The 13,341-nt window shown below is 44.6% G+C and overlaps 1 protein-coding gene across 1 annotated transcript in view; it reads left to right on the top strand.

Moving 5' to 3' along the window:
* The window catches only part of LOC106579751 (procollagen-lysine,2-oxoglutarate 5-dioxygenase 2), a 128,109-nt gene that overhangs the window by 70,468 nt on the left and 44,300 nt on the right, over positions 1-13,341 (top strand). The window contains exon 8 of the mRNA XM_045702853.1: positions 2,865-2,966. Within this exon, the coding sequence (XP_045558809.1) occupies positions 2,865-2,966 (102 nt within the window). The remainder of the gene's footprint in view (positions 1-2,864; positions 2,967-13,341) is intronic.

The following is a 13,341-nucleotide window of genomic DNA, read 5'->3' as shown; positions in this document are numbered from 1 at the left end:
CAGAGAATCTGTTGTTGTTTAACCAAGACATGGATCCCAACACTAGTGCTGTCGTCAAAATGCTCCCACGTGTGTGTGTGTGTGTGTGTGTGTTTTGATATGGGGATATCTATGATTGTGTGATGATGAATTGCACTCTGGGGTTCAAACTGCTGTCAGATAGACACTAGTGAGTAGGCTGAATAATACACTCCCTTTAGGAAGGGTATATTTAAGGCTATATTCCTTCTCTTCCGGCTCCTCCTCTTCTCCTCTCCTCTCCTCCTCTTCTTCTCTCCTCTCCTCCTCTTCTCTCCTCCTCTCCTTCTCTTCCCTCTCCTTCTCTCCTCCTCTCCTTCTCTTCCTTCTCTCCTCTCCTCCTCTCCTTCTCTTCTCCTCTCCTACAAATGTAATTGTAAATACAACCCATATTTATGTTTATTTATTTTCCCTTAAGTTATAGAACATGTTTAATACGCTGAAGCTAAACCTGCCTAGCTGCTAGTGATCCATCTATACAGTATGACCTGCCTAGCGGCTAGTGATCCATCTATACAGTATGACCTGCCTAGCTGCTAGTGATCCATCTATACAGTATGACCTGCCTAGCTGCTAGTGATCCATCTATACAGTATGACCTGCCTAGCTGCTAGTGATCCATCTATACAGCATGACCTGCCTAGCTGCTAGTGATCCATCTATACAGCATGACCTGCCTAGCTGCTAGTGATCTATCTATACAGTATGACCTGCCTAGTTGCTAGTGATCCATCTATACAGCATGACCTGCCTAGCTGATAGTGATCCATCTAATCAGCATGACCTGCCTAGCTGCTAGTGATCCATCTATACAGCATGACCTGCCTAGCTGCAAGTGATCCATCTATACAGCATGACCTGCCTAGCTGCAAGTGATCCATCTATACAGTATGACCTGCCTAGCTGCTAGTGATCTATACAGTATGACCTGCCTAGCTGCTAGTGATCTATCTATACAGCATGACCTCCCTAGCTGCTAGTGATCTATATAGTATGACCTGCCTAGCTGCTAGTGATATATCTATACAGCATGACCTGCCTAGCTGCTAGTGATCTATACAGCATGACCTGCCTAGCTGCTAGTGATCTATATAGTATGACCTGCCTAGTTGATAGTGATCCATCTATACAGCATGACTTGCCTAGCTGCTAGTGATCCATCTATACAGGATGACTTGCCTAGCTGCTAGTGATCCATCTATACAGCATGACCTGCCTAGCTGCTAGTGATCTATACAGTCTGACCTGCCTAGCTGCTAGTGATCCATCTATATAGCATGACCTGCCTAGTTGCTAGTGATCCATCTATACAGTATGACCTGCCTAGCTGCTAGTGATCCATCTATACAGTATGACCTGCCTAGTTGCTAGTGATCCATCTATACAGTATGACCTGCCTAGCTGCTAGTGATCCATCTATACAGTATGACCTGCCTAGCTGCTAGTGATCCATCTATACAGCATGACCTGCCTAGCTGCTAGTGATCCCTCTATACAGTATGACCTGCCTAGCTGCTAGTGATCCATCTATACAGTATGACCTGCCTAGCTGCTAGTGATCCATCTATACAGTATGACCTGCCTAGCTGCTAGTGATCTATACAGTATGACCTGCCTAGCTGCTAGTGATCCATCTATACAGCATGACCTGCCTAGCTGCTAGTGATCTATACAGTATGACCTGCCTAGTTGCTAGTGATCCAGCTATACAGTATGACCTGCCTAGCTGCTAATGATCCATCTAAACAGCATGACCTGCCTAGCTGCTAGTGATCTATACAGTATGACCTGCCTAGCTGCTAGTGATCCATCTATACAGTATGACCTGCCTAGCTGCTAGTGATCCATCTATACAGCATGACCTGCCGAGCTGCTAGTGATCCATCTATACAGTATGACCTGCCTAGCTGCTAGTGATCCATCTATACAGTATGACCTGCCTAGCTGCTAGTGATCCATCTATACAGTATGACCTGCCTAGCTGCTAGTGATCTATACAGCATGACCTGCCTAGCTGCTAGTGATCTATACAGTATGACCTGCCTCGCTGCTAGTGATCCATCTATACAGTATGACCTGCATAGCTGCTAGTGATCCATCTATACAGTATGACCTGCCTAGCTGCTAGTGATCCCTCTATACAGTATGACCTGCCTAGCTGCTAGTGATCCATCTATACAGCATGACCTGCCTAGCTGCTAGTGATCTATATAGTATGACCTGCCTAGCTGCTAGTGATCTATACAGTATGACCTGCCTAGCTGCTAGTGATCCATCTATACAGTATGACCTGCCTAGCTGCTAGTGATCCATCTATACAGCATGACCTGCCTAGCTGCTAGTGATCTATACAGTATGACCTGCCTAGCTGCTAGTGATCCATCTATACAGCATGACCTGCCTAGTTGCTAGTGATCCATCTATACAGCATGACCTGCCTAGCTGCTAGTGATCCATCTATACAGCATGACCTGCCTAGCTGCTAGTGATCCATCTATACAGCATGACCTGCCTAGTTGCTAGTGATTGACTTCAGAAGGGAGAATAATTACCTATTCTTCTCCTGTGACCGGTCTGTGACCTCTCAGTCCAGACTGACATTCCTGGTGCTCTGCTCAGAAGTAGTGCACTATGTAAGGAATAGAGTGCTATTTTGGATGCAGCCTATTGAACATACTAAAACAGTAAATCACTAGTAAACACAGACTACCACCAAAACACCAATGTGAAATATACTGTTCTATTAATACTATATGAAACTTTGTTGCAAAGGACAAATCAACATAGTATGACAATGGGGTTTGTTGATGATTCATGATCCGATCTATTTGTTAAATTTTTTTCAGATGTATTTGAACTATCTAGGAAACTACATCCCCAACTCGTGGAACTATGAGAGCGGCTGTGGCGTCTGTGACCACAACATGGTGGATTTGTCTCAGCTCAAAGTGAGTGAACCACACAAATCCAAATCTTCTCGTCTTCCCTCTCCTCCTTTCCTCCTTTTCTCTTCCTTCTCCTCCTCTCCTCTTCCCTCTCCTCCTCTTCCTTCTCCTCCTCTTCTCCTCTTCTCCTTTTCTCCTTTCCTCCTCTCCTCCTCTTCTCCTTTCCTCCTCTCCTCCTCTCCTTTCCTCCTCTCCTCCTCTCCTCTCCTCTCCTCCTCTTCCTTCTCTCCTCTCCTCCTCTCCTCTTCCCTCTCCTCCTCTTCCTTCTCCTCCTCTTCTCCTTTCCTCCTCTCCTCCTCTCCTTTCCTCCTCTCCTCCTCTCCTTTCCTCCTCTCCTCCTCTCCTCTTCCCTCTCCTCCTCTTCCTTCTTCTCCTTTCCTCCTCTCCTTCTCTTCTTCTCTCCTCTTCTCCTCTCCTTCTCTTCTCCTCTCCTACAAATATCACTGTAAATACAACCCATATTTATGTGTATTTATTTTCCCTTTTGTACTTTAGCTATTTGCACACTGTATATGAACATAATATGACATTTGTAAGGTCTTTAATATTTAGGAACTTCTGTGAGTGTAATGTTTACTGTACATTTTGGTTTATTTCAATTTTGTTTATGATCTATTTCACTTGCTTTGGCAATGTTAACATATGTATCCCATGCCAATAAAGCCCTTAAATTGAATTGAATTGATATAAAGAGAGTGAGAGAGAGAGAGATGCATGCATGCATGCATGCATACATACATACATATAGAGACCTAGAGGGAAAGAGAGAGAGAGAGAGATTGATTGAGTGGTGTGATAAGCCAGATATCACATGCTTCTCTCTTTATCTATCTATCAATCAAATGTATTGATAAAGCCCTTGTATTTATAAAGCAATGCAGATGTAGAAGCATGGTGGCTAGGAAAAACTCCCTAGAAAAGGCAGGAACCTAGGAAGAAACCTAGAGAGGAACCAGGCTCTGAGGGGTGGCCAGTCCTCTTCTGGCTGTGCCAGGTGGAGATTATAACAGAACATGGCCATTAAGGCTAGATTGTTCTTCAAGATGTTCAAACGTTCATAGATGACCGGCAGGGTCAAATAATAATCACAGTGGTTGTAGAGGGTGCAACAGGTCAGCACCTCAGGAGTAAATGCCAGTTGGCTTTTCATAGCCGATCATTCAGAGGTCGAGACAGCAGGTCCGGGACAAGGTAGCACGTTTAGTGAACAGGTCAGGGTTCCATAGCCGCAGGCAGAACAGTTGAAACTGTAGCAGCTAGCATGACCAGGTGGACTGTGGACGGACAGGAAAGAAAGAGAGATCCTCAGCTCTGTCATCTAAACATTTTCTACTACTTGTGTAACAGTTTTCCTTCTGTCCCTCTCCTCCCCACCTACCTGGGCTCAAACCAGGGACCCTTTGCACACATTTACAACAGTCACCCTCAAAACATCGTTACCTCTCGCTCCACAAAAGCCACGGCCCTTACAGAGCATGGGGAACAACTACTTCAAGGTCTCAGAGCGAGTGACGTCACCCGATTGAAACGCTATTAGCGCGCACCACCGCTAACTAGCTAGCCATTTCACATCGGTTACACCACCGCTAACTAGCTAGCCGTTTCACATCGGTTACACCACCGCTAACTAGCTAGCCGTTTCACACCGGTTACACCACCGCTAACTAGCTAGCCGTTTCACACCGGTTACACCACCGCTAACTAGCTAGCCATTTCACACCGGTTACACCACCGCTAACTAGCCATTCACACGGTTACACCACCGCTAACTAGCTAGCCATTTCACACCGGTTACACCACCGCTAACTAGCTAGCCATTTCACACCGGTTACACCACCGCTAACTAGCTAGCCATTTCACATCGGTTACACCACCGCTAACTAGCTAGCCATTTCAAATCAAATTTCAAATCAAATTTATTTTTATATAGCCCTTCGTACATCAGCTGATATTCTCAAAGTGCTGTACAGAAACCCAGCCTAAAACCCCAAACAGCAAGCAAAGCATGTGAAAGAAGCACGGTGGCTAGGAAAAACTCCCTAGGAAAAACTCCCTAGAAAGGCCAAAAACCTAGGAAGAAACCTAGAGAGGAACCAGGCTATGAGGGGTGGCCAGTCCTCTTCTGGCTGTGCAGGGTGGATATTATAACAGAACATGGTCAAAATGTTAAAATGTTAAAATGTTCATAAATGACCAGCATGGTCAAATAATAATAATCATAGTAGTTGTCGAGGGTGCAACAAGCACGTCCGGTGAACAGGTCAGGGTTCCATAGCCGCAGGCAGAACAGTTGAAACTGGAGCAGCAGCACGGCCAGGTGGACTGGGGACAGCAAGGAGTCATCATACCAGGTAGTCCTGAGGCATGGTCCTAGGGCTCAGGTCCTCCGAGAGAAAGACAGAAAGAGAGAAAGAGAGAATTAGAGAGAGCATATTTAAATACACACAGGACACCGGATAAGACAAGAGAAATACTCCAGATGTAACAGACTGACCCTAGCCCCCGACACATAAACTACTGCAGCATAAATACTGGAGGCTGAGACAGGAGGGATCAGAAGACACTGTGGCCCCATCCGATGATACCCCGGACAGGGCCAAACAGGCAGGATATAACCCCACCCACTTTGCCAAAGCACAGCCCCCACACCACTAGAGGGATGTCTCCAACCACCAACTTACCGTCCTAAGACAAGGCCGAGTATAGCCCACAACGATCTCCGCCATGGCACAACCCAAGGGGGGGGAGGCGCCAACCCAGACAGGAAGACCACGTCAGTGACTCAACCCACTCAAGTGACGCACCCCTCCCATGGACGGCATGGAAGAACACCAGTAGGCCAGTGACTCAGCCTCTGTAAAAGGGTTAGAGGCAGAGAATCCCAGTGGAAAGAGGGGAACCGGCAAGGCAGAGACAGCAAGGGCGGTTCGTTGCTCCAGCCTTTCCGTTCACCTTCACACTCCTGGGCCAGACTATACTTAATCATAGGACCTACTGAAGAGATAAGTCTTCAGTAAAGACTTAAAGGTTGAGACTGAGTCTGCGTCTCTCACATTGGTAGGCAGACCATTCCATAAAAATGGAGCTCTATAGGAGAAAGCCCTACCTCCAGCCGTTTGCTTAGAAATTCTAGGGACAATTAGGAGGCCTGCGTCTTGTGACCGTAGCGTACGTGTAGGTATGTACGGCAGGACCAAATTGGAAAGATAGGTAGGAGCAAGCCCATGTAATGCTTTGTAGGTTAGCAGTAAAACCTTGAAATCAGCCCTTGCCTTAACAGGAAGCCAGTGTAGGGAGGCTAACACTGGAGTAATATGATCAAATTTTTTGGTTCTAGTCAGGATTCTAGCAGCCGTATTTAGCACTAACTGAAGTTTATTTAGTGCTTTATCCGGGTAGCCGGAAAGTAGAGCATTGCAGTAGTCCAGCCTAGAAGTAACAAAAGCATGGATTAATTTTTCTGCGTCATTTTTGGACAGAAAATTTCTGATTTTTGCAATGTTACGTAGATGGAAAAAAGCTGTCCTTGAAACAGTCTTGATATGTTCTTCAAAAGAGAGATCAGGGTCCAGAGTAACGCCGAGGTCCTTCACAGTTTTATTTGAGACGACTGTACAACCATCCAGATTAATTGTCAGATTCAACAGAAGATCTCTTTGTTTCTTGGGACCTAGAACAAGCATCTCTGTTTTGTCCGAGTTTAAAAGTAGAAAATTTGCAGCCATCCACTTCTTTATGTCTGAAACACAGGCTTCTAGCGAGGGCAATTTTGGGGCTTCACCATGTTTCATTGAAATGTACAGCTGTGTGTCGTCTGCATAGCAGTGAAATTTAACATTATGTTTTCGAATGACATCCCCAAGAGGTAAAATATATAGTGAAAACAATAGTGGTCCTAAAACGGAACCTTGAGGAACACCGAAATTTACAATTGATTTGTCAGAGGACAAACCATTCACAGAGACAAACTGATATCTTTCCGACAGATAAGATCTAAACCAGGCCAGAACTTGTCCATGTAGACCAATTTGGGTTTCCAATCTCTCCAAAAGAATGTGGTGATCGATGGTATCAAAAGCGGCACTAAGATCTAGGAGCACGAGGACAGATGCAGAGCCTCGGTCTGACGTCATTAAAAGGTCATTTACCACCTTCACAAGTGCAGTCTCAGTGCTATGATGGGGTCTAAAACCAGACTGAAGCGTTTCGTATACATTGTTTGTCTTCAGGAAGGCAGTCAGTTGCTGTGCAACAGCTTTTTCAAAAATTTTGGAGAGGAATGGAAGATTCGATATAGGCCGATAGTTTTTTATAATTTCTGGATCAAGATTCGGCTTTTTCAAGAGAGGCTTTATTACTGCCACTTTTAGTGAGCTTGGTACACATCCGGTGGATAGAGAGCCGTTTATTATGTTCAACATAGGAGGGCCAAGCACAGGAAGCAGCTCTTTCAGTAGTTTAGTTGGAATAGGGTCCAGTATGCAGCTTGAGGGTTTGGAGGCCATGATTATTTTCATCATTGCGTCAAGAGATATAGTACTAAAACACTTTAGTATCTCCCTTGATCCTAGGTCCTGGCAGAGTTGTGCAGACTCAGGACAATGGAGCTTTGGAGGAATACCCAGATTTAAAGAGGAGTCTGTAATTTGCTTTCTAATGATCATGATCTTTTCCTCAAAGAAGTTCATAAATTTATTACTGCTGAAGTGAAAGCCATCCTCCATTTGCGAAGGCTGCTTTTTAGTTAGCTTTGCGACAGTATCAAAAGAAATTTCGGATTGTTCTTATTTTCCTCAATTAAGTTGGAAAAATAGGATGATCGAGCAGCAGTAAGGGCTCTTCGATACTGCACGGTACTGTCTTTCCAAGCTAGTCGGAAGACTTCCAGTTTGGTGTGGCGCCATTTCCGTTCCAATTTTCTGGAAGCTTGCTTCAGAGCTCGTGTATTTTCTGTATACCAGGGAGCTAGTTTCTTATGACAGATGTTTTTAGTTTTTAGGGGTGCAACTGCATCTAGGGTATTGCGCAAGGTTAAATTGAGTTCCTCGGTTAGGTGGTTAACTGATTTTTGTCCTCTGACGTCCTTGGGTAGGCAGAGGCAGTCTGGAAGGGCATCAAGGAATCTTTGGGTTGTCTAAGAATTTATAGCACGACTTTTAATGCTCCTTGGTTGAGGTCTGAGCAGATTATTTGTTGCAATTGCAAACGTAATAAAATGGTGGTCCGATAGTCCAGGATTATGAGGAAAAACATTTAGATCCACAACATTTATTCCATGGGACAAAACTAGGTCCAGAGTATGACTGTGGCAGTGAGTAGGTCCAGAGACATGTTGGACAAAACCCACTGAGTCGATGATGGCTCCGAAAGCCTTTTGGAGTGGGTCTGTGGACTTTTCCATGTGAATGTTAAAGTCACCAAAAATTAGAATATTATCTGCTATGACTACAAGATCCGATAGGAATTCAGGGAACTCAGTGAGGAACACTGCATATGGCCCAGGAGGCCTATAAACAGTAGCTATAAAAAGTGAGTGAGTAGGCTGCATAGATTTCATGACTAGAAGCTCAAAAGACGAAAACGTCATTGTTGTTTTTTTTTGTAAATTGAAATTTGCTATCGTAAATGTTAGCAACACCTCCGCCTTTGCCGGATGCACGGGGGGTATGGTCACTAATGTAACCTGGGGGTGAGGCCTCATTTAACACAGTAAATTCATCAGGCTTAAGCCATGTTTCAGTCAGGCCAATCACATCAAGATTATTATCAGTGATTAGTTCATTGACTATAACTGCCTTGGAAGTGAGGGATCTAACATTAAGTAACCCAATTTTGAGATGTGAGGTATCACAATCTCTTTCAATAATGGCAGGAATGGAGGAGGTCTTTATACTAGTGAGATTGCTAAAGCGAACACCGCCATTTTTAATTTTGCCCAACCTAGATCGAGGCACAGACACGGTCTCAATGGGGAAAGCTGAGCTGACTACGCTGACTGTGCTAGTGGCAGACTCCACTAAGCTGGCAGGCTGGCTAACAGCCTGCTGCCTGGCCTGCACCCTATTTCATTGTGGAGCTAGAGGAGTTAGAGCCCTGTCTATGTTCGTAGATAAGATGAGAGCACCCCTCCAGCTAGGATGGAGTCCGTCACTCCTCAACAGGCCAGGCTTGGTCCTGTTTGTGGGTGAGTCCCAGAAAGAGGGCCAATTATCTACAAATTCTATCTTTTGGGAGGGGCAGAAAACAGTTTTCAACCAGCGATTGAGTTGTGAGACTCTGCTGTAGAGCTCATCACTCCCCTAACTGGGAGGGGGCCAGAGACAATTACTCGATGCCGACACATCTTTCTAGCTGATTTACACGCTGAAGCTATGTTGCGCTTGGTGACCTCTGACTGTTTCATCCTAACATCGTTGGTGCCGACGTGGATAACAATATCTCTATACTCTCTACACTCGCCAGTTTTAGCTTTAGCCAGCACCGTCTTTAGATTAGCCTTAACGTCGGTAGCCCTGCCCCCTGGTAAACAGTGTATGATCGCTGGATGATTAGTTTTAAGTCTAATACTGCGGGTAATGGAGTCGCCAATGACTAGGGTTTTCAATTTGTCAGAGCTAATGGTGGGAGCCGTCGGCGTCTCAGACCCCACAACGGGAGGAGCAGAGACCAGAGAAGTCTCGGCCTCCGACTCCGACTCGCTTAATGGGGAGAACCGGTTGAAAGTTTCTGTCGGCTGAATAAGCGACACCGGTTGAGCATTCCTACAGCGTTTCCCTCCAGAAGCCATGAGAAAGATGTCCGGCTGCGGGGACCGTGCGAGGGGGTTTATACTAACGTTACTATCTGTACTTACTGGTGGCACAGACGCTGTTTCATCCTTTCCTACACTGAAATTACCCTTGCCTAACGATCGCGTCTGAAGCTGGGCTTGCAGCACAGCTATCCTTGCCGTAAGGCGATCGTTCTCCTGTATATTATAAGTACAACGACTGCAATTAGAAGGCATCATGTTAATGTTACTTAGCTTCGGCTGTTTGAAGTCCTGACGAACCATGTCCAGATAAAACCTCCGGGGTGAAAAAGTTGAATGAAAAAAGTTGAGTGAGGGAAAAAGTACAAATATACAGTAATGAAAAAGTAAAAAACCGTCAGGTATCAAAGTAAGATCGGCAACAAAAACGCACAGCAGCGTAAACAAGTCTGCAAGTTGTGACCGGAAACATTTCACACCGGTTACACCACCGCTAACTAGCTAGCCATTTCACACCGGTTACACCACCGCTAACTAGCTAGCCGTTTCACACCGGTTATACTGGAGCTCCTGTTTCTCTTATATAATAATATTATCTCAACTGTATTGTGAAGCTCCTGCACCTAAATATAAAAACAGTACCAGCACCTAAAATGAGTAGCGGAATCTATTTCAGTCCAAGTCAAGCACTGATAACAAGTAATAAGGTAGGTATATTTTAGGATGTTTCCACTGGATCACATGTTTCCCTTTCACGCTGAGTGGTTGTCGAAAGGGAGAGAGCTGGAAAGAGGTTTCAAATACATCGAGGAACTATGGTAATTCTCAATGGATGTAAAAACAGACTTTGTTTGCTTGCTGTTTTGAGGTGAAGAAAACATTTACTTTGAGAAGTTCCACAGGTCGTTAGTGGTGGGGCGTTAAGCCAATCAGAAATACCATCAGATCCCCACATTTATATGCCCTACGTTTACGTGCAGTGAGAATTGTTTCCGGGTGGGTAACCACGGTAACTTAGCCCGGTGGATACAACGCCCGCTGAGCAGGACCATTAAATACAGGGCTGGTTTGACAGTGACACCCATTTAAGTGAAGCTCAATGAAAAACCCCAAAAACCCATGTCCTGCACCACTGCAGCTCTCTGCTTCCTCTGTCTAGAGTGGCTCTCAGACACTTCTGCTATTTTAATAAGGGTCTGTAGGGACACAGGGGAAGCACCAACGGTCATTGTTGGGCTGGGAGGGTTACACACAGAGATACACACAGACAGAGAGACACACAGACAGAGAGACACACAGACAGAGAGACACACAGACAGCGATACACACAGACAGAGATACACGCAGACACACAGACAGAGATACACACAGACAGAGATACACACAGACACACAGACAGAGATACACACAGACAGAGATACACACAGACAGAGATACACACAGACAGAGATACACACAGACAGAGAACACACAGACAGAGATACACACAGACACACAAACAGAGATACACACAGACAGAGATACACACACACAGACAGAGAAACACACACACAGACAGAGAAACACACACACAGACAGAGTGATACACACAGACAGAGATACACACAGACAGAGAGAGACACACAGACACACAGAGAGAGAGACACAGATTTTTTTTTTTATGTTCTCTACCTGAGTGGGTGATCTTCCTGTCTGTTTCTGCACCCCTCGGGCTTGTGCGGTGGAGGAGATCTTGGTAGGCTATACTCAGTGTCTCCCGACACCTCCCCTTCTCAGCCTCCAGTATCTATTCTGTAATATCTCTCTCACTCTCACTCTCGCTCTCTCGCTCTCTCTGTCTCTCTGTCTCTCTGTCTCTCTGTCTCTCTGTCTCTGTCTCTCTCTCTCTCTCTCAGGGCTTGAGCCCTAGGACCATGTCTCAGGACTACCTGGCCGTCCTCTCCTGATGTAAAGCACTGCTTCTTGTCCGTTGCGCAAATAGCCTACCACCGTGTCTGTCCTGAGCTCACTGGCGCAGGAAACTCTGAGGGCTCAGAATATTTTATACAATGTTGCAGGTTCACTAGTGTGCCAGACCCAAGTTAATATTTCATACAATGTTTCTAGTTCCTTGCAGACAGACCATGTGCAACCAATGTGATTCATATTTATTTTCATCAGGATATTTATTTTCATCAGGATATTTTATACCTGCAGGCTGCGATGTTTTTATTTGTTGGCTTTATGTTGTCTATTTTTACATAGTTGCAAATGGCAATAGAAGTTACTTTTAGATTTGTATAATTTTCATTTAGATTTGGATAGAATTTTGATTTTATTTAACCTTTATTTAACTAGGGCAAGTCAGTTAAGAACAAATTCTTATTTACAATGACGGCCTACACCGGCCAAACCCAGATGACGCTGGGCCAATTGTGCGCCGGCCTATGGGACTCCCAATCACGGCTGGTTGTGATACAGCCCGGAATCGAACAAGGGTCTGTAGTGACGCCTCTAGCACTGAGATGCAGTGCCACTTGGGAGCCCCGATATATATGAAGACGTTATTATACATTAAATGAAACAGTTCCATGAAAAATGTGCATATGAAAACCATAACTGGCACGCAGATCGATAGAAATTGTAAGATAGTTTGGCATTTCACATGAGAAAGGTTTCTGACTCACGTGTAGCCTTTTACCTGCACATCTTGTCATGATGTGTGTTTTGTCCTATTTAAATATATATATATATATATATATATATATATATATATATATATATATATAAATATAATTATTATTATTATTTATTTTTTTTTTAAATCCCAGCCCCTGTTCCCGCCGGAGGCCTTTTGCCTTTTGGTAGGCCGTCATTGTAAATAAGAATTTGTTCTTCACTGACTTGCATAGTTAACTAAAGGTTAAATATTAAAATATAAATGTAAAAAATGTACTGGCAACTTCAGGAGAGTAATGGCAGAATCTGCGAAAGCCAGCAGGAGAATGGTTGAGTCAGGTGAAGTTTTTTTTCTTCTGGTTATCTAGATCTCTGGTGCCCTCTTGAGGGATTTGTCTTATTTCATCAAACTATAAGCTTAAAGCATCAGACAAGCTCAATGCATATAGTTGATTTTATTAAAACACATAGGGTATATATACACTGCTCAAAAAAATAAAGGGAACACTTAAACAACACAATGTAACTCCAAGTCAATCACACTTCTGTGAAATCAAACTGTCCATTTAGGAAGCAACACTGATTGACAATACATTTCACATGCTGTTGTGCAAATGGAATAGACAACAGGTGGAAATTATAGGCAATTAGCAAGACACCCCCAATAAAGGAGTGGTTATGCAGGTGGTGACCACAGACCACTTCTCAGTTCCTATGCTTCCTGGCTGATGTTTTGGTCACTTTTGAATGCTGGCGGTGCTTACACTCTAGTGGTAGCATGAGACGGAGTCTACAACCCACACAAGTGGCTCAGGTAGTGCAGCTCATCCAGGATGGCACATCAATGCGAGCTGTGGCAAGAAGGTTTGCTGTGTCTGTCTGCGTAGTGTCCCGAGCATGGAGGCACTACCAGGAGACAGGCCAGTACATCAGGAGACGTGGAGGAGGCCGTAGGAGGGCAACAACCCA

This window comes from Salmo salar, chromosome ssa19, assembly GCF_905237065.1.
Source record: "Salmo salar chromosome ssa19, Ssal_v3.1, whole genome shotgun sequence".
Classification (NCBI taxonomy): Eukaryota; Metazoa; Chordata; class Actinopteri; order Salmoniformes; family Salmonidae; genus Salmo; species Salmo salar.
This window is presented reverse-complemented; position numbering and strand designations above follow the sequence as displayed.